We start from the raw sequence: 22,644 nt of genomic DNA, 5'->3' as shown, positions 1-22,644 counted from the left end.
AGCTACAGCTAGCTAGCACGTCAGTGCATAAAATGTTGTGAGTAGTTGACTCAAAAAGAGAGAAAGACAATAGTTGAACAGTTTTGAACAAATGAATTTTATCCAAAATTAAGGAGAAGCAAGAGAGAGAGAGAGCTATATTTCATAGTATATATTTTTTCACTTTCACTTACTTAGCTAGCGTGAAATACATCTAGCTAGTTTGGCCTAATCAAAAACCTGGCTCAAACAGAGAGGGATGCTATGTTAACTAGCTGGCTATGGCTATCCAACACTGGAACTCTTCCAAGTCAAGGTAAGTTTTTAGTTTTATTAATTTGTTGCCACCGGGGCCTGCCGGTGTAACTGCTAAACTGCTTGCTGCTGACTGTACACTGTACTGCATGATTGTAGAGGGTTTACTAACGCGTCAGTTCTAGTAGCTATTTTGACTATGACATGAAAACGATGTAGGCTTTGTGTAGCAGTTAGCGGTCATGATATGTAGGTTTAGCCTGAAGTCTACAAGCGAAGAGAAAAGGTGAGAGGAGGAGAGCGTGTAGATAGATATCTACCTTTTAAGTTGCTCCATACTTTAAGACTATTGTTAGCTTGTTAGCATGTTGGGCAGGATTTTCCATGTTGTTATGGTGTGTTGTGATTGTGTAAGCCTGAAATGTCATTGTGCTTTAGGCGTTACTGAAGAGATGTATTTGTAATGTATTCTTTAGAATTAGAGTAAGAATAACATGATTAGACGCAGTTTGCAATGGACCTTATGTGTTGGGTGCGTTGGGCTCCTGGAGAAGACCAGGAGGTTCCTATAATTGGAGACCCCCCATCACTTGTTTACTTGTTCCATTCCCCCTGCCTCTCTAGCAGTTCTGAAAGGATCAATGTACCATTTGAATCAAAACAATGAGATTTTGGTTTCCACACACACCAATACAAAGCAGACAACATTGCCTGTAACAGGGCTTGTCTCCAGAAATGACTTCCCTTGTTATGAAATCCTCCAACTCACTTGGGTTACCCTGTCACAAACACTGTGGACCATTCAAATGTTCATTAGCTAGTCAAAATACAGATAATAGTCACCCACTCAGCCCCTGACTAAATGTAAACTTGTTTCAGCAGAGTAAACAATATGTTAAAATAAACTGGTGAAGTAATGGATCTATCTTTATAAAGCATTGGAAATATTCCACTCCCAACTTTTGTACATATCATATCTCACTGACGAGTTAGGTTGGCCCCTGTCAGAGAACGTTCTGGTTTCTTTTTCCTGCTAAATTGTGTGATGTTCAAGCCAAACATAAACTGACAAAGTCTGTCTCCTGAGCCCGACACTTCTCTCCATGTCCCAATCTTGTCATCGCTATGTTACTACCCATCACTAAAGGCATGAGGCTGGATGTTGACTTAGAAATGTTAGATGTTGGCTTGGTAGGAGAAAATCCTATCATGATCATTGCACTCCCCCTCTGTCTCCTTGCCTTAACAGCCCGAGAACTGACAGTTATTTTTATGACACATCCTAATCAGGCAATTGCCTGCGATGCTAAGTATTGTTATGGTTGGATTTCGCTTGATGATATGATAAGTGGAGCTCATGTTGTTGTGATTTTTCTTTTTTTTGTTAAAAAGGGCCTTATTTCATCAAGGCTGTTTAGGAGTTACGGAGATTTTCCTCAGACATTACCACAATTACTCTTCCATTAGCTCATGTTGTGGACTGTCTTACCAACACATATACCCCATAACTGTTTGTTGGGTATAGACAGCAATGTATATAGAGACAATTCACACAACACATGAAAATGCATGCATTCATAAAATGTATTTATATGGACAATAAAGTTATCGTATCGCATCATATAGTATATCTGTGTAACACAGAGACAGAGACATCATAGTGGTGGTTTCCTAGCATCATGGATGCTCTTTTGGTCAAGTCCCTGGTCTCTGTGGCTGTCTGAGTCAAGAAGATTTGAAAGAGGGGCCCTGACAGAGTGAGATATCTCCAAAGTGTACTGTACCTCTGAAATGTGAGGCCATTTTCCACTTCTATACATGCTGGGATTTATGGTGACAACCGTTGCTATTTGAAGCCCAAATAGTTATTTCTTGACAAATTAAAGCATAACAAACCTGAAGGTTTTTGTTTTAAGTAAATAAATATCTAAATTCCTTAAACCACTGAAATGTGGCAAGGTATTAGAAAAAAATGTATTGTAGCGACGCGCTTGGACAGTTGTGTGGTTTCACAGGGTCCAGCATGCCAGTCCCCCTACTGTCTGCCAATCAAGGGAATGTGTCAGTGCCAGACATCCTTGTGGTTGGTAGAAGAGCGGGGGGCTGGGCACTACATGTCTGTTATATTGCCATGCTTGCATTGTTATCCCTCTCTTCATGTCCCGACAGTGAGTTGAATAGCTGTTATTGTTGTATCAGATTTATTCAGCGTAGGCTACGGCCAGACAGTTGCCTGTGTGAGTTCTGGGTTAATCAACCGTTCATTTCGAGAACTAGGGAACTGTTGTGGACATTCTCTCATTCATGATCTATTGAGGTCATTACAATATATTTAGAAGGATGATATAAATGACAGCATCCTTACTACAGACACACTGATTAGTTAGTAAAGACTCAAAGACTCATATTATTTTCTCAAGAGTTCTCTGCAGATGATAAATTGTGGGAATTTAAGGTGTTGTTCTGCCCTATTTATGCAAATCGGATGTTGCTTAGTATCTCTATGTAAACATAACATAGGCTTCAGACCAGAGGGGGCTGGTGGGAAGAGCTATAGGAGGATGGGCAAAATAGCTGGAATGGAATCAATGTTATTTCCATGTGTTTGATGTGTTTGGTACCATTCCATCGATTCTATTCCACCCATTACAATGAGCCTGTCCTCCTATAGCTCCTCCCGCCACCCTCCTCTGCTACAGACACGGTAGTATCCAATATTCAAGGGAGAACTGATGAACCTGCCCCTACTTTGAAATACTAAATCTTAATATGAGGATGTATAATATTACAGTCATCGCTTAGCTTTCCCCTGTTGAATGCAAATACATGGAAATATGACAGTCCATTACAGTATGTCAATGAAACAGTGATATTGTCCTTTTTTGGAAAGTCTCACCCTGTGACATTTAAAGAGACTAACAAGCTGTCCTCATTCTACCCTGTGCCTGGTCTAACAACAAAACAATGAGTCAATCAGATGAGTCACAAAGAATAGCAAGTTAAGAGGTACAGTATGTCCGAAAATATTGGATTCTGTGGATATTCTTAGGAATGCTTTGAATGTAGGATTTGGGAGAGATGACAGTATTAAGAGAGAATAATGTGCTTTTCATTAATAACAGAGTATGAGTCTACCCAAAAACGTTTTGTGTGTCGACAAAAACGTCTCACTATTTACATTGCAGTTTGGTGGTCCTGGTTTGGCCAGTGTGTGAGGTGAAGCCATGTCTAAGGAGTGAGACACTCTTTCCATCCTGTACAGTTACTGTTTCTGTCAGCCACTTATCATGGAGACAGCTTCATCACTTTCTGTGGCTGTGTTTATACAGGCAGCCCAAATCGGATATTTTTTCCACTAATTGGTCTTTTGACCAATCACATCAGATTATTTCAAATCAGATATTTTTCAGAGCTGATCTGATTGGTCAACAGACCAATTAGTGAAAAAAATATCAGAGTTGGACCACCTGTGTAAATGCAGCCAATGTCGTCACTGTTATCTGAACATGGGTAGACCTTGTACATGTTATGAAATAGATGAATAACAGTAAAATACTGACCTGAGAAGTTAATCAATTATTTATTCCACCTCATGCCCAGTCTTTTCCTGCAAGGAAGATGTGGGTTTAGTATCTGTCGGATTGTGATGTAGTGTCAAAATGATGGTGAAGAAGCAACGTGTGTTTTATGAGTGACCCGCTCTAACCAACTTTTGATTTGCATCATTTAAGTTGAGAACACCAAATACTTAGATTTGACCTCAATCCAGACAGAATTCCATAATTTGTGTATTAGGTATTTCCATCAATCTTACTTTTTCTTCTTCTTTTGAGATAATTCTACAAGAAATCGAGATCCACAATAGGCGAAACAGCTCCAGTGGCCTCCCCATGCGCATTTGTTATTGTTTTTGTTTTGAGTATATAAGCATCCAGCATCGTGGTATAAAAAAAAACTTAGTAGATACACTGCTGTTCTATCGTTCGTGTGATGATGTGCAATGACATCAGAGGGAGAAAAAAAACATGTTCGTTGTTTGAAGTAACGTCTTTGTTGTTGTAATATCGCAAACTGATGTGGCAGTTTATTCTAGCTTTAAGATATTTTCTTTTATGTTAGGGCCCTGTCTATGTACAGTTTGTCCTTGGAAATAATTTGATTTGAGGTAAATTGTGTATATTACTAATGTGTTAACAATACGTCATAATTACCAATAGTTATCCATGTTAAGACACCTGTGCATTTTATGCCTATACTGTGTAGCACTGTGGCAGGTAATATTATAGGAAGCTGATTTCAAGGTAGTGTGTGTTTGCTGAGGAGTGTTGTGTTCCTTTGTAGGAAAGCTGGTCTGATTCTCTCCCAGCTGGACGACCTGAGTGGCTGGTGCAGGGGTCTTCTCCAGGAGTCCAAGATCGGCCTGCGCAGGATGTCCCTCAAGTACCTGTCCTGCCGTTACACAGACACCAAGGCCTTTGGTCTCAACTGGGTGGAACTGGGCCAGGATGTGCGAAAGGCCTGCGACGAACAGAACCTGCTAGTCATGTACAATGATTATGGGGAGCCCAAAGAGCGTTGAACGTCACACAGCAAATAATGGGTCTTGAGGATTTGTAAGTGTGTAATTGTGCTTTTGGGATTATCATCATGTCTGCTTTTTAATTATTGTGTGTTCTAACCCTTATTTATTGTTATAGGAACCTGATTTCAAGGTAGGGTGGGTTTGAGAGGTGAGGAGGGTTTATTTAAAATATTATTAGAGCAAGATATAACAATAATGCACATGTACAGTAACAAAGTGTATATGTACCTTTCTCAATGCTTAATTGCATTTAGACAGCACTTTTCATGACTTTTTGGACATTTGGAAGTTTGGAAGTTGCACCAACAATCCTGAACCCCAAAAATGTATATATTAGGATTATGAAGATTTAGTTATTTACTGTAACATGTTGAATGTAGTATTCAAGTATAAATTCATATTTAAGCTGTTGTACAGGTCTTTTGTATTTAGACAGTCCGTATATACAGCAGTGGTCATTTCAGACGGTTGGGAGGTCATGTACAGTGTGGCTCTAAATGTTAAGTTAAAGTTGCCAAACCCAAATGACAGTATTTGCTACATCAATGAATTCCTAATCATTCTGAAATCAACAAATGGCCATCTTTGAATCAGCATTTCTATTACAAAATGAAAGATAACAGCAAATCAATGTTTTATATTGTTTATCTGTAGTATGTTTAGAAATGTACATGTGTATGTGTCTTAGGAATATACATGATGTGATCCTGTAAAAACACTAATACCTTTGATACCTGTGTTTTACTACAATACGCAATTAATATAAACCAAATGCCAACTGTTTTCTTCTTTTTTTCAAACAATTACGCTCCTCACACACGTTGATAATGCAATAGTTATCCCCATAACATGGACTTGAAAACAAATGCTTGCAGATAGTTTCATAGGTTCACCAATGCATCAAATGACAACGCAGTGGTTAGCTTCTGTAAATATTTTATTACAAATTACAAATTATTTATATTATAACATTAATAACAATGGGCCTCGGCTGTAAGGATATGTCTTTTATTATGAGAAAACCATTGGTTGACATTGATAGGTATGCTTTTTTGTTTGTTTCAATTTGCACACGAGAGGTGTGAGCATTCATTATGTATACATGTTTTGTGTATGCTTGCATTATTTTTGTTCTGAGACTGTTTCCCAAAATAATGGAGAGGTTTGTTTTATCAATACAATGAAGTGGAATTACAAAAATGGACAGATTATAAGGCTTAACAAATGTTATTATCCATCAGAAGTGCATCAGAATTGTTACCATACACATCATAAAGCTGATGGAAACTAAAGCTGATGAAAACTAACAAAAATCAGCATGTTATACTATTATGTCTATGTGGCTAATCTAATGTTCTCTTTTTCCCTTTGATCTTTGCTATTTCAAAGAATAATAAACAATATATTATGAAATGTTGGAATGTTGGATGTTCCAAAAAAAAAGTTTCCTGATCAGTCACCATGTCTAGGCCTAGTTAATTTTCAGTCAGTTAACTCAAGTCAATGTCACACTGTTTGGAATGTTTCTTAGGGATTGTAGAGCCTCAAACACAATGGTTTAAACCAAATAACAACGCCAAAAGACATGTTAAGGCTCAGCTTCTCACTTATACACTGAGTGCACAAAACACAAAACAGCACCTTCTTAATATTGCATTTCACCCCTTTTTGCCCTCAGAACAGCCTCAATTTGCCAGGGCATGACCTCTACAGATGTGGGGGGTAATAGTCATTTACAGGGCAATAGTCATTTAGACAGGTTACCTTGGCGTTCTTGGGCACAGGGACTATGGTGGTCTGCTTGAAACATGTAGGTATTATAGACTGAGTCAGGGAGAGGTTGATAATGTCAGTGAAGACACCCGCCAGCTGGGCAGCGCATGCTCTGAGAACGCATCCTAGTAATCTGTCTGGCCCCGCAGCCTTGTGAATGTTAACCTGTTTAATGCTCACTTCGAGGCAAGCAACACTGAACCATGCATGAGAGAACCAGCTGTTCCAGATGACTGTGTGATCTTGCTCTCAGTAGCCTATGTGAGTGAGACCTTTAGGTTAATATTCGCAAGGCCACGTGGCCAGACGGAATACCAGGATGTGTATTTAGATCATGCGCTGACTTTCATATGTGGCGCCGACGGGTATGGTAGCTCTGCTTCTATCTCCTAAGCAACTTTACAGTATTTAGATTTTTGGCTGGAGTGTTTACAGACATATTCAATCTCCCTATCCTCCCTTTTTATACCGCTATCATCCAGAAGGTGAGGTCAGTGCAGGTGCATCAAAGCTGGGACCGAGAGACTGAATAAAATACAGAATACACACAAAAGACAAAGTGTCACAAGTTAAAGATACAATTGAAGATTAGAAATAACTCCAGTTATCACAAACAGTGTTGTCGATCAGAGTCTTAAAAACAGGCAAAGACACTGAATCCCCTAACTTTAAAATCTTCTGAAGCATGTTCCAGGATGAAGGGGCATTATGGGAAAAATATTTTTCCCCATCTCAGTTTTAGCCTTAGTAACAGACATGGACAGCAGCAACTGTGAACAAAGACTATATTGAGTGACTGAGCAGAGATATGAAGGGAGTTGTCCCATCAATGCTTTGTACACAAATGTGTACCAGTGCTTTAGCTTCCTGGTGGAGAGAGAGGTCCATTGCACCATAGCATACAAATCACAGTGATGTGTAAGTGATCAAGCATTTGTAATAAATATTAAAGCACAATGTGTCCAGAGTTTTCAAGGTACTTGCTGAGGCCTGCAAATAGACAATATCACCATAATCCAGCACAGATTTTTTTAAAGTGCTTTGAACAATATATTTTCTGACTAACATTGAAAAGCATGATTTGTTCCTGAAATAAAAACCCAATTTCAACTTCAGTTTCTTGGTCAAGGTATGTTTAAAATTCAACTTTTCATCTAACCAAATCCCAAAATACTTATAGGAGGGGACCCAATCAATTTTCTGGCCTGTTATAGTTTAAATCTGCAAGTGACTCCATCTGTTAACTTGCAGGGAAGAGAAAACCATAAACTTTTTCCTTTCATTAGGCACAAGTTTGTATTGGAAAAGCTGCCTTCGAATAACATCAAAGGCCAACTGTAAGTCCTGAAAAGCCTTCTGAATATTAGATGCTGTAGAATAAATAATTCTGTCATCAGCATATAGATGGAGATTTGCAGAGTCAACAGTCTTGCCTTTATCATTTACTCTATATACAGTGTAAAAAGGATCGGACATAAAATTGAGCCCTGGGGAACTCCTTTTGTAAGCCTTCGAAACACAGATGTCATATCCTCCTGAGCTACACACTGTGTTCTGTCAGAAAGGTAGTTTTGGAACCAATCCAATGCATCAACACTTAAACCCACCTTTTTTAGTCCATACAACAGTAGGGCATTGTCAACAGTGTCGAGGGCCTTCGATAAGTCAATGAAAGTTAAACACAGGGATTTGTCATGTCCTGAGCATCTAGAATATCACCTACAACCTTACAGCAGTAATTGTACTATGCTTGGCTCTAAAACCCGACTGGAATTGAGATAAAACTGAGTTATTATAAAGAAAGTCTTTGAACTGTTGGTTCACCAGCTTATCCAAAACTTTTGTCATCACTAGCCGGCTTCCACCCGGTTACGCAACTCTGCAACTTAGAGGCTGCTGCCCTATATACATAGACTTGTAATCACTGGCCACTTTAATAATGGAACACTAGTCACTCTAATCATGTTTACGTACTGCTTTACTCATCTCATATGTATATACTGTTTTCTTTTATACTGAATTTTTGTCAATGCCACTCCGACATTGCTCGATCTAATATTTATATATTTCCTTTTACTTTTAGATTTGTGTGTATTGTTGTGAATTGTTAGATACTACTGCAATGTTGAAGCTAGGAACACAAGCATTTCGCAACGCCCGCAATAACATCTGCTAAATATGTGTATGTGACCAATAAAATTCTATTTGATTTGAAATGACTAGCTGGTAAGTGTCTTCACTGACATTTTCAACGTATCTCTGACCTGGTCCGTAATACCAACTTGTTTCAAGCAGACCACCATAGTCCCCATGCCCAAGAAAGCCAAGGTAACCTGCCTAAATGACTATCTTCCTGTAGCACTCACATCTATACCCATGAAATGCTTTGAAATGATGGTCACGTCTCATATAAACACCATCATCCCAGACACCCTGGACCCACTCCAAATCTCTATTGCACTCCACACTACCCCCACCCACATGGAGAAAAGGAATACCTATGTAAGAAGGCTGTTCATACAACATAGTCCCTGCCCTCCATGCTCATCACCAAGCTTAGGACCCTGGGCTTGAACACCTCCCTCTGCAACTGTATCCTTCACTTCCTGACGAGCTGCCCTCAGGTGGTGAGGTAAGGCAACAACACATCCGCCAAGCTGATCATCAATACAGGGGCGCCTCTGGGGTGTGTGCTTAATTCCCTCCTGTACTCCCTGTTCACCCATGACACTAACAGGTATGACCAACGATGATGAGGCAGCCTTTAGGGATGAGTTTAGAGACCTGCGTGGAACACAGGAAATGGACAGGTAAGTGTGCCACCATCCACAGTGATGGGGCTGAAGTGGAGAGTATTGAGAGCTTCAAGTTCCTTGGTGTACACATCTCTAAGAAATTAACATCGTCCACACACACCCACACAGTTGTGGAGAGGGCACGACAGCACTTATTCCCCCTCAGGATGCTGAAAAGATTTGTCATGGGCCCTCAGATCCTCAAAAGGTTTTACAGCTGCTCCACTGAGAGCATCTTGACTGGCTGCATCACCACTTTGTACAGCAACTGCAAGGCACCCGACCACATGGCGCTACAGATTGTGGTGAGTTTGGCCCAGTAATTCACTGGGGTCGAGCTACCTGCCTGCCATTCAGGACCTCCATACCCGGCATGGTCAAAGGAAGGACCCATAAATTGCCAAAGATTCCAGCCACAGACTGTTCTTTCTGCTGCTGCATGGTAAGCAGTACCAATGCACCAAGTCTGGAACCAGGAGGACCCTGAACAGCTTCAACCCCAAAGCCATAAGACTGCTAAACAAGCCTGGAAAATAGCTATTCAAATAGCTACCCGGACTACCTCTTTTGCACTCTCTTGCATTGACTCTATGCATACACACACTGGACCCACAAACTCACACATACTTACACTGACGTCCCAACACACACACACACACACACACTACACATGCTTACGCACACAACGCATGCACACACATGCATACTGACGCCACACACACTTTCAAACTCAGCACACACGCTCCTGCTGTCTATTATCTATCCTGTTGCCTGGTTACTTTACCCCTACCTAGACAGTTGAAGTCGGAAGTTTACATACACCTTAGACAAATACATTTAAACTCTTTTTTTTTTGTTGGGAGATTCTGAAATGCTCTTGACTTCAAGTAATGACACTAAATAATATGACTGACTGAAGAATTTAACTTTACATTTTTCACAGTTCCTGACATTTAATCCTAGTAAAAATTCCCTGTTTTAGGTCAGTTAGGATCACCACTTTATTTTAAGAATTTGAAAGGTCAGAATAATAGTAGAGATAATTATTTATTTCAGCTTTTATTTATTTCATCACATTCCCAGTGGGTCAGATGTTTACATACACTCAATTAGTATTTTGTAGCATTGCTTTTAAATTGTTTAACTTGGGTCAAATGTGTCGGGTAGCCTTCCACAAGCTTCCCATAATAAGTTGGGCGAATTTTGGCCCATTCTCCCTGACAGAGCTGGTGTAATTGAGTCAGGTTTGTAGGCCCCCTTGCTCGCACACACTTTTTCAGTTCTGCCCACAAATTTTCTATAGGATTGAGGTCAGGGCTTTGTGATGGCCACTCCAATACCTTAACTTTGTTGTCCTTAAGCCATTTTGCCACAACTTTGGAAGTATGCTTGTGGTCATTGTCCATTTGAAAGACCCATTTGCGACCAAGCTATAACTTTCTGACTGATGTCTTGAGATGTTGCTTCAATATATCAAATCAAATCAAATCAAATGTATTTATATAGCCCTTCGTACATCAGCTGATATCTCAAAGTGCTGTACAGAAACCCAGCCTAAACAGCAAGCAATACCCCAAACAGCAAGCAATGCAGGTGTAGAAGCACTATATCCACATAATCTTCCCTGCCTCATGATGCCATCTATTTTATGAAGTGCACCAGTCCCTCCTGCAGCAAAGCACCCCTACAACATGATGCTGCCACCCCCGTGCTTCACGGTTGGGATGGTGTTCTTCGGCTTGTAAGCCTCCCCATTTTTCCTCCAAACATAACAATGGTTATTATGGCCAAACAGTTCTATTTTTGTTTCATCAGACCAGAGGACATTTCTCCAGCAAGTATGATTTTTGTCCCCATGTGCAGTTCGAAACCGTAGTCTGGATTTCTTATGGCAGTTTTGGAGCAGTGGCATCTTCCTTGCTGAGCAGCCTTTCAGGTTATGTTGATATAGGACTCATTTTACTGTGGATATATATACTTTTATACATTTTTCCTCCAGCATTTTCACAAGGTCCTTTGCTGTTGTTCTGGGATTGATTTGCACTTTTCGCACCAAAGTACGTTCATCTCTAGGAGACAGGACGCGTCTCCTTCCTGAGCGGTATGACGGCTGCATGGGCCCATGGTGTTTACTTGCATACTATTGTTTGTACAGATGAATGTGGTACCTTCAGGCATTTGGAAATTGCTCCCAAGGATGAACCAGACTTGTGGTCTACAATTTGTTTTCTGAGGTCTTGGCTGATTTAATTTAATTTTCCCATGATGTCGAGCAAAGAGTCACTGAGTTTGAAGGTAAGCCTTGAAATACATCCACAGGTACACCTCCAATTGACCATCAATTAGCCTATCAGAAGCTTCTAAAGTCATGACTTCATTTTCTGGAATTTTCCAAGCTGTTTCAAGGCACAGTCAACTTAGTGTATGTAAACTTCTGACCCACTGGAATTGTGATACAGTGTGTGAAATAATCTGTCTGTGAACAATTGTTGGAAAAATTACTTGTGTCATGCACAAAGTAGATGTCCTAACCGACTTGCCAAAACTATAGTTTGTTCACAAAAAATGTGTGGAGTGGTTGAAAAACGAGTTTTAATGACTCCAACCTAAGTGTATGTAAACTTCCGACTTCAACCCTACATAGCTACCTCAATTATATAGCCATGTAATTTTTTACTCGTTACTCACTGTGTATTCATTCCTCGTGTTACAATTTGTATTTTTTTATTTTTTATCTTTGCATTTATCTTGTTGGAAAAGGACCCGTGAGTAAGCATTTCACTATTAGCCTACACCTGTTGTTTACGGAGCATGTGACAAATAACATTTCATTTGAAATACATATAGTATGTGTCCCCATTATGTTCAGAGGGGTGTGGAGATCCAGAAACATTGAGATAAAATCAGTGTTTATTACGGTTTATTCAACATCAAGTGTAAAGTACAGTATAATATCACACAGAACAAGATTACACAAAATCTGCATGGAAAATTTATTGAGAATTCTACATCTAACAACAACTCTCTTAGCAGAAAGTGTTAAGTTAGGTACCTATGATATGGATAAATATGTATTATGTGATATGATGTTATAATACTGTAGTCTTCCATAACCACATCTACGAAATTAGAGATTGCCCAAATATATTATTCTATACAAGTTAGTTGTCTTTACAGATTAGTTATTGTGTTGGAATCCTAAAAGCTACACTATTAAAACAGTTTTTATATTTGTCTAAGAAGAGATTACCTTCATTGCTCCCTAATAGGAAAACAAAATGGAAATATATCATATCCAGGGGTGAAGTTCATCTGGTGTTGTTTCATTGTGAGCCAGCCTTGGCCCTGTTCACATATAACGATCCATCGTTCATAACAGTCCTGCTTCCAAGTATTTGGCTTTACTCTTGTTCTCCTCAGCGTTTGGATCACGGCAAGTGCATTCATCCTGATCACAGTTGGCACCAAACGGAATGACCTGTCAATCAGTCAAGTAACCAGGAGATTAGAAACAAACAAATCTCAAGAGGCAATACAATTACAAACAGAGGTCATTTCCCCAACTTAACTAATACATACACAATGTAATTGCATACATTTAACAATGCAATAAACTTCAAACTATGCCCATAAGAAGCCAGTTGTTTGTCCTAACTATCCAATAGTTTGTATAGTATTATATGTGTGAGCTCGACACATGTTTTATTTCTTCACAATTTTAAAGAGAAACAAATGTCTCCAGAGAGATAAATGAAGGGAGTGATGTCAAATGGTTCACCATGGACTCAACGGTGAGAAACCTTGAGTATCGGGGGAGGGAATACACCACAGAGGTGAACGGATGAACACATGTTAAGAATCAACAACAGGGGTTGCCAGGTCTTGTCTAGGAAGCAAGCCATCACCACAGGTTGCAAAATAAACCCAGATGCCCTGCCTAGCACTCTGTTGCAAGAAATGTAAACATGAGAGGCTAGCTAAATGCTGAAGCTAGCCTAGCATTGATTTCACTGATGTTTAATGGAGGTAATAGTTTTATTGAAGATTTAGCAACTGTTCCAGAAGGTTAAGAAGAGAAACAGATCAGAGACTGCTCTCTCCCATTAAATGTGTGTTTGTTTGGCAACAAAGTGTTTCCTAAGCCCTACGTTGGTTCATTGATAGAGGCAGTGGTGAGCCAAATGATATAGTGCACTATGTAGGGAATAGGCTGTCATTTGGGACAAAACTATACTCTGCTGCTTTTGGTTTGTTCTAACAACCTCTGGACAACAGGGGCTGGATGTTTTTCCTGCTTGCGTCAAACAAAAGCCAAATCTTGGACTGTTTTGTATGTACTTCTGAGTAGTTGCTAACCAATGTTTATCATGACTTCACAAAACTGCTTTGAAAGTGGAATAAAATGTGTTTTAGATAACTAATTAATTGAATGAATGGATTGCACTGTACAAACATGTAGAGCACATCGAGGCTCATTACACGTCTCTCCTTCAACTGGAAGCGAGTGAACTGAATCATCTTCCTAGTCTACTATCCAAGTCTTCTGCTGCTAGCTTGGACCTTTGGACCCAAAACCAGACTCTACAAATCAAAGTGGCCAATCAGGGAAGTGCCTTGAAGACCAGAAGCATTTCCATGGGCTGCATAAAACACTAGTGCTCCACAGTTCCGCTGGACCCACAGTGGCAGGATGCTGTCGCTTACGTTTTATTTCACTTTCTCAGAGCCTTATAGTTTAACTGGTGTTTTACAGTTGCAGAAGACCACTGACACTAAGCCTTCCCCTCATAAAATATTTTTTAGCTGCTGATGTATTTATGACAGGCACTCCGTTGCTGAGCTTACTCATTCAAGGGGGAACCGGGAATAGCTGTGCTACCGCCATGAGTCATAGCTATGGACATGATAGAGACTAATGACCTCCAGTTAGCTGGCTGCAGCACTCCCAGGAATGAATAGGCACCATGATTATACAGTAAGCAAAATAGCAGGTATGTGGGAGAAAAACATTCTCACCGCAGTAGACTGACTCTCACATGGAAGTGAGAGTCCCTGCCCATCTTCCGAAAACATCTGAAACCCTACCTCTTCAAACAGTATCTTAAATAATCCTCCTCACCAAAAAAAAACTTAACCAGCACTTGCACTTGACCTCCCTCCCCTTCTAGCTCTGATTCTACTGACAGCTACGATATTGAAGAAATTATACTTTCTAGGCTTGTGATATGTGGTTGTCCCACCTAGTTATCTTAAGATAAATGCACTAACTGCAAGTCACTTTGGATAAGAACATCTGCATTGGTTAATTTACCTTTCTGGTTGAGAGTGTGGATGGACAGCAGTCCCCTCCATCATACTCGCAGTAGGCCCGGTTGTTGATGGTGTCACACCAACCATCTCCCCCAAAGGGCTGGAAAAAAGGAAGCTCTTATTAAAGGTAGCATCCAAAAGATGACATCATCAAAAACGAGGCAACTTCCTACTTGCAGGCATCAACATCAACAGAATTCAACCAAACCCACAATGGGAAGCGCCAATAGTGGATACCATTGCCTTTTCATGCAATTAATTAACACCTAGTAAAGAGCTGGTCCCTGACCTCTCAGAGCTGTGATTCAGTATTTTGCATGAGACAGGAATAGGGTACTGCGTTTAACCATTTTTCAGTACTTTGGGGGGGTTCTGTCTAACTCGGCAATGGCACGCAATTGTCAAATTTATGTTACATAAAAATCTTAAATGCGTCATAATGAAAGCCTTTAACGTTTTTTAACTTAACCTTAAAGTTGCTGTGCCAAAAATAAGAAAATAAGAGGTGACTGCCAAAGATACTGTTGGCTTTCCCCGGGCCGATGGAGTCATTTCAAACACTCCAGGTTGTACCTGAATCCACATCACAGTAGAATGGCAGCTGCTGGGGAGATTTCTGCAGAGTTTCTCCCCTGCTCAAAGCTAGCCCCCACTCCAAAATTATTTTCCTTGCCTTTCGAAGCTGCCAAGCCGTAAATAAATCTATTTAATTGTTTTGTTTTTTACTAAATAATTTGGCCGGTAATTAAAACAGACTTTTTGGCAAAATTTGTTGATACTCCCTTTGTAAGACAAATAGGCTTTTAAACTGGCTCATGGACCATATTGGTTTCAGGTGCATTTGTAATACAATACTGTGGTCTTCATACATTTCTACTATGGTGCCTAACATAAAGCTGTTGTTTTGCAACACGTACAGTTGAAGTCGGAAGTTTACATACACCTTAGCCAAATACATTTGAACTCACAACAGCTTCACAATTGTCACAATTCCTGACATTTAATCCTAGTAAAAATTCCCTGTTTTAGGTCAGTTAGGTTATTTTAAGAATGTGAAATGTCAGAATAATAGGAGAAAGAATGATTTATTTCAGCTTTTATTTCTTTCATCACATTCCCAGTGGGTCAGAAGTTTACATACACTCAATTAGTATTTGGTAGCATTGCCTTTAAACTGTTAACTTGGTTCAAACATTTTGGGTAGCCTTCCACACACTTCTCACAATAAGTTGGGTGAATTTTGGCTCATTCCTCGTGTCGATATAGGACTAGTTTTACTGTGGATATAGATACTTTTGTACCTGTTTCCTCCAGCATCTTCACACGGGCCTTTGCTGTTGTTCTGGGATTGATTTGCACTTTTCTCATCAAAGTACGTTCATCTCTAGGAGACAGAACGTGTCTCCTTCCTGAGCGGTATGATGGCTGCGTGGTCCCATGGTGTTTATACTTGTGTACTATTGTTTGTATAGATGAACATTGTACCTTCAGGCATTTGGAAATTGCCCCCAAGGATGAACCAGACTTGTGGAGGTCTACATTTTTTTTCTGAGGTCTTGGCTGATTTCTTTTCATTTTCCCATGATGTCAAGCAAAGAGGCACTGAGTTTGAAGGTAGGCCTCGATATACATAAACAGGTACACCTCCAATTGACTCAAATTATGTCAATTAGCCTATCAGAAGCTTCTAAAGCCATGACATCATTTTCTGGAATTTTCCAAGCTGTTTAAAGGCACAGTCAACTTAGTGTATGTAAACTTCTGACCCACTGGAATTGTGATACAGTGAATTCTAAGTGAAATAATCTGTCTGTAAACAATTGTTGGAAAAATTACTTGTGTCATGCACAAAGTAGATGTCCTAACCGACTTGCCAAAACTATAGTTTGTTAACAAGAAATGTGTGGAGTGGTTGAAAAACGAGTTTTAATGACTCCAACCTAAGTGTATGTAAACCTCCGACTTTAACTGTATGTTACATAATGTAACAACTTCTAAACATGAGAAAGTAGTATATTGCTTCTGGTTGTAATGTATCTTTAACATGACCCCTTAACATTGGTTAAATAAGTACAATCAGAAGTTAGACTATTTAAATCTGAAAAGTCTTTAGTCTTTAATGATCTAACGTCAGTACTTGACACCTTTCATTATAAGGCAAGACAATAAAAATGCTGTAACATCAACAGTATGAACACCCATGCTTTCCCTAAAAAAAAATCAAGGTTGACACTCTTGACTTGTCCAAATGCCCATTTCTATCAACAATTTCCCCACACCTTTCTTATCACCCAAATGTTCTCCATAACGTAAGAAAGAGGCATGACTTTTCCACTTGTGAGTCATTGTATTTTTTATTTGATAAAGGTACCATTGATGTAATTTTAAAGGTGATAAGGGGTCATAGACAAGACTGATGGATCAGACTTCCACGGAGTGCTCCAGGAATCTGGGAAATAAGGCAGAGAGAGACCTCCCGACTTCTAACGGCCCCGTGTAAACTGTCAGTAAATTTAATAGTACCGCCTATTATAACATACTTGGAACTCTGATGTCTGCTGGATTATGGTGTCAGTGTAATGTACCAAGTTTAAAGGTGTTTATGATGCCGTGTCTGCACCAGCAGACTTTGGAGGGGAGGCCGACTTTTGCCCAGAACCTTGGTGTTTTCTTTTTGAAAAATCCATTGTTCTAGTACACTGTAATTCCTACAGTAGACTAGATGCCATACAGTGTGCTATCTGAGGGACAACTCATCCCTTTGATAGCTTGCTGCGCTGTTAGAGTTACAATAGCGAATAAATATATCCACTATCGGATATCCAACCTGGCTGTTCACTCATTTTCCAGGCTTCAATCGAAGAGGGGTTCTTAGGGATTCTATTCCATTGCATTTTTTTACTTGCGTCATCCAAATTGGTATTTAAAGAATCCAGAATTTACTCCAAATGAACCCCTTTGTAAATTGTTATTCATACAAACATATTTCTCAAGAAACATAAACACAACACAACTGTTTCCATTAAGACAAAAACGTTTTGAAGAAACGTAAATTAACACAATGCAACTGTTTCCAGGATGACTCAGTAATTCGACAATACCAAAATAAATGTGGACTAAGTTTATCAATAGCGACACCAAGGGTGGCAATTCCTCATAAACATGATCTCTTCATGCCATGAAAACAATCTTACAACTTAAAAGCCACACGTGGTTATAGATTAAACCTAAACATCCTGTTGGAGTGAAGGAAGGGGTTACACTCGGAGAGAGAGCCGACGGACTTAGTTTAATGCTAAGTGAAAGAAACAACAAACTAAATAAACTCCATAGCAACACCTTTTAATGTTTTGGGAAAGAAAATGGGATAACTAGTCAGTTGCACAACTAAATGCATTCAACAGAAATGTGTCTTCAGTCTTCCCTCTGAATCAGAGAGGTGCCTGCCTTAATCGACGTCCATGGCGCCCGGGGAGCAGTTGTTGTTGGGGGTTAACTGCCTTGCTCAAGGGCCCACATTACCGTTTCCTGATTGGGACTTCCTCAGACCTCGCTCACTAATTATCTTCTCCTCCTCTTCTCCTCTATTCCTTCTCAAATGTAAAGTCATGTTTAGCGGTTCAAAACAAACCTGGAACATTAATGTGTGTCTGGCAAATGTTAAACTTCAAGGTACAGTTACCGCTCAAGGTATTGTAAAATTGGACTATTTAAAGACATGTTCTTGAACTTTGGTGACTACTAAATATTTTTTAAACCTCCTGCTTTGGGCTGGATGTGTGAATGTGTAGTTCATACATATGTAATCTATGAGCAGAGTTACTATCTTACCTCAATTAGCCACAAAATCACTTGTTTGAAACTGACTGTTTATCTTGAAGCTGGGCTGTGCCATTTTCCCTACATTTCCCCCCACATTTTCCCCCTATAGCAATCTGAGTTCTACCAGTGAGCTTCATCCCCTCGCCATATGAATGACAGTTAGCAAGTGGCACATCATGCACCCACAGCAGAGCGAGAGAGAGCAATGATTGTACAGTATGTGCAGATATGTGCACCATGCCTTCGGAAAGTATTCAGATCTCTTGACTTTTTCCACATTTTGCGACGTTACAGTCTTATTCTAAAATCGGGGCAGCAGATAGCCTAGTGATTCAGAGCGTTGATCGAATCCCTGAGCTGATAAAGTTGAAATCTGTCGTTCTGCCCCTGAACAAGGCAGTTAACCCACTGTTCCTAGGCCGTCATTGAAAATAAGATTTTGTTCTTAACTGACTTGCCTAGTTAATGGATAAAATCCTCCCCTAAAAAAAAATGTTTTTTAGACATTTTGACAGTGCATATCAGAGCAAAAACCAAGTCATGAGGTCGAATGAATTGTCCGTAAAGCTCAGAGACAAGATTGTGCCGAAGCACAGATCTGGGGAAGGGTACCAAAAAACTTCTGCAGCATTGAAGGTCCCCAATAACACATTGGCCACCATCATCTTAAATGGAAAACGTTTAGAACCACCACTCTTCACTTCCTAGTGCTGGCTGCCCGGTCAAACTGAGCAATGAAACCAAGATTCAACTCTTTGGCCTGAATGCCAAGCGTCACGTCTGGAGGAAACCTGGCACCATCCCTACGGGGAAGCATGGTGGTGGCAGCATCATGCTGTGGGGATGTTTTTCAGCGGCAGGGACTGGGAGACTAGTCAGGGTCGAGGCAAAGATGACCGGTGAAAAGTACAGAGAGATCCTTAATGAAAACCTGCTCCAGGACCTCAGACTGGGGGGCGAACGTTCACCACCGCACAGGACAATGACCCTAACACAGAGCCAAGACAAGGCAGGAGTGGCTTTGGGACAAGTCTCAATGTCCTTGAGTGGCCCAACCAGAGCCCGGACTTGAACCCGATCTAATATCTCTGGAGAGACCTGAAAATAGTTTTGCAGCTACGCTCCCCATCCAACCTAACAGAGCTTGAGAGGATCTCCAGAGAAGAATGGTAGAAATTCCCCAAATACAGGTGTGCCAAGTTTGTAGCGTCATACCCAAAAAGACTCAGGGCTGTAATTGCTGCCAAAGGTGCTTCAACAGACTACTGAGTAAAAAAGTACTGAGTAAAATACTGAGCAAATACTTATGTAAATGTAATATTTCCGCTTTTTTATTTCTATACATAAACATTTGTAAAAAATAGTTTTTGCTTTGTTATTATGGGGTATTGTGTGTAGATTTATGAGCCAAAAAAACTATTGAATACATTTTAGCATAAGGCTGTAACCTAACAGAACGTGGAAAAAGTCAAGGGGTCTGTATACTTTCCAAAGGCACTGTATGTGCCGTAGTATGCAATTTTCGGGTACTTCAGAACTACTGTCTAAAAAATATACAAAAGTATAAATATATGATGTTATTTATAACAAGTATTACTCACACTGCAAGTTCAACTTGTGAATGAGAGAAGAGTTTTTACTGGCTGTCTAAATGTGGAGCACATGGGGTAGGCTAAATAGTTTGTTTTTGAAGGGCTGATTGGCTAGCCTCGACACACCCTCATTACATTATTCAGTTGTCTCTCTGCTCTCTACTGTCCATTCAGCCTTTGATTGCTTACTTCTTGAAAGGAAAATACAATTTGAGTATTCTTTTGATCAACTGTTTTGCTATTGAGATTTATGCATTTTGTGCACCACGATTAGAAGAGGAAAATGTTGGCCTAGATAATGAAGGTCTACTTGTGGTAAAGTCTAATGTGCCTTAAACAGATACTTCGGGATTTTAGCAATGAGTCAGAAGAACTCATGGATACCATTTTTATGTCTCTGCATCCAGTATGAAGGTCGTTTTGTGAGCCATGTCAGCTAGCGTTAGTGCAATGACTAGAAGTGTATTGTAGCTACTGTACTAGCATGCTAGCAGTTACAATAGACTACCAGTCATTGCGCTAACGCTAGTTAGCAATTGTGCTAATGCTAGTTAGCAACTTCCTTCAAACTGCACGTAAAGACGTAAAAATGGTTTCCACAAGCACTGAAGTATTCCTTTAACTGACCTCATCATCCTATTTTGAAAATGAGCATCTGGATGAGATCTGTCAGGGAGCATTTGTAACACATGTGGAGTGGTATAATTTACAATGTTGTCATGGAGTATCTGGTTATAAGCAACTGAAGATTGAAGGAAAGAATTGTTGGCAGGTAGATTAAATATTTTAATACCATGAGACATGAACAGTTAATGTGTTCCATAGATAGTTCCAGTTTACACTAAAGTCTGGTGGATTTTGAATAAAAAGGTTCTGGATAATAATAGTCTACTATGACAGCTAATAAATGAATGGGCAAATATATCAAAATAAGCCTGCCTTTGAATTTGATCCCTGAAAATAGACAAAATCTAAGGAAACGATGAAAGAGAAATGGAACACCGTCAGCCTCAGAAATTACACTTTGTCGCCAGTGATCAGTATTTCAACAAATAAAGCCTTAACAAGGTAGAGCGAGAGAGGTTCATAGTTTGCAGTGAACCGTGCCATAGTTGGTGCACACTTGAGGCCCATTTCATTCCCCTATAGGTGAAGGAACTGCACTAAGGTTAATTTACTGTTTTTTACTTTTAATGACTGTGATATGTGCTTGTCTTACCTACCTTAGTTGAATTCATTTTGTAAGTCACTCTGGATAAGTGTCTGCTAAGTGACCTAATTCTAAATCTGATGAGTTAACCATGTTTAAACCCACAAGCTGTTCCTCTCGTGGACAATGGATGTTGACGTAAAACCACACCTTCCCTTAGAATACAGCATAAACATTCTCAGTGGACCCACAATGTTGTTTGCTTTATCTGCAATTAATTGAATGTGGGTCTTGGTGGTGATATTCTTGGTTGAGGTAGGAGTATGTACAGTATGATAAAATGAAGGGTCTATGGTTTTGGTTTTATTTACTTTTTAAAGTAAAACATGTAATCCTTTTTCTGCAATAAATGTAGAGCAAGTCTGTTCAAGCTTAGGCTGCTTTAAAGAAAACACCATTGTTTTGATGTTAGGGGTGATTATGATCTGGTAAGAAAATACATTTCCAAAGCATGTATTGCTCGGGTCTCCATTTTGAAGACTAACACAATAGAGAGATAAAACAGACTGTAGCGATAGAACAGAGCAGTGTAGATTGGCAAAATATATTACATGTGCTACCTGACCCAGACCTGCTGTTTTCAACTCTCTAGAGACAGCAGGAGCGGTAGAGATACTCTCAATGATCGGCTATGAAAAGCCAACTGACATTTACTTCTGAGGTGCTGACCTGTTGCACCCTCGACAACTACTGTGATTATTATTATTTGACCATGCTGGTCATTTATGAACATTTGAACATCTTAGCCATGTTCTGTTATAATCTCCACCCGGCACAGCCAGAAGAGGACTGATCACCCCTCATAGCCTGGTTCCTCTCTAGGTTTTTTCCTAGGTTTTGGGCCTTTCTAGTGAGTTTTTCCTAGCCACCGTGCTTCTACACCTGCATTGCTTGCTGTTTGGGGTTTTAGGCTGGTTTCTGTACAGCACTTTGAGATATCAACTGGGCTATATAAATACATTTGATTTGATTTGACATGTCTCATCTTTAATCATGTTGGTACAGTATAATACTGCAAAATTGCAGACGGGAAGCCCGGGTGTATTTATGTTGTTGTTGACATTTTAAAATACATTTCCTGCAATTCTACACAGTTTGACCTGACTTATTATGCCTCTCTTGAGGGGTATTTTGTGGGGTATATGGATGGGTTTGAAAACACAGTACAAGTGGAAGGCCCCCCAATCCCCCCAAAAAATGTAAATAAAAGATTTGCAGTTTTGTAATACATTTAGCCATTTTAACGCTAATTTCTTGCTACTCTACACATTTTGTAATGAGGAAGAGAGAAAATGGTGGGGTTTGAAAGTAAGTGTCAAGTGAAAA

General features: G+C 39.8%; 2 protein-coding genes across 11 annotated transcripts in view; one reads left to right on the top strand and one right to left on the bottom strand.

The window, feature by feature from the left end:
- LOC112226955 (astrotactin-1) overlaps positions 1 to 6,271 on the top strand; it is a 247,471-nt gene extending 241,200 nt beyond the window's left edge. For all 10 annotated transcript variants that reach the window (XM_024391656.2, XM_024391655.2, XM_024391652.2 and 7 more), the window contains one exon: positions 4,576 to 6,271. In XM_024391656.2, coding sequence (XP_024247424.1) covers positions 4,576 to 4,813 — 238 coding nt within the window. In that variant the 3' untranslated portion in view covers positions 4,814 to 6,271. The remainder of the gene's footprint in view (positions 1 to 4,575) is intronic.
- A 6,016-nt stretch (positions 6,272 to 12,287) lies between these two features.
- The window catches only part of pappa2 (pappalysin 2), a 67,082-nt gene continuing 56,725 nt past the window's right edge, over positions 12,288 to 22,644 (bottom strand). Inside the window, exons 22-23 of the mRNA XM_042308190.1 lie at positions 14,696 to 14,794; positions 12,288 to 12,862 (exon numbers count right to left, since the gene is read on the bottom strand). Coding sequence (XP_042164124.1) covers positions 12,755 to 12,862; positions 14,696 to 14,794 — 207 coding nt within the window. The 3' untranslated portion in view covers positions 12,288 to 12,754. The remainder of the gene's footprint in view (positions 12,863 to 14,695; positions 14,795 to 22,644) is intronic.

This window comes from Oncorhynchus tshawytscha, linkage group LG28, assembly GCF_018296145.1.
Source record: "Oncorhynchus tshawytscha isolate Ot180627B linkage group LG28, Otsh_v2.0, whole genome shotgun sequence".
Lineage (NCBI taxonomy): Eukaryota > Metazoa > Chordata > Actinopteri > Salmoniformes > Salmonidae > Oncorhynchus > Oncorhynchus tshawytscha.
This window is presented reverse-complemented; position numbering and strand designations above follow the sequence as displayed.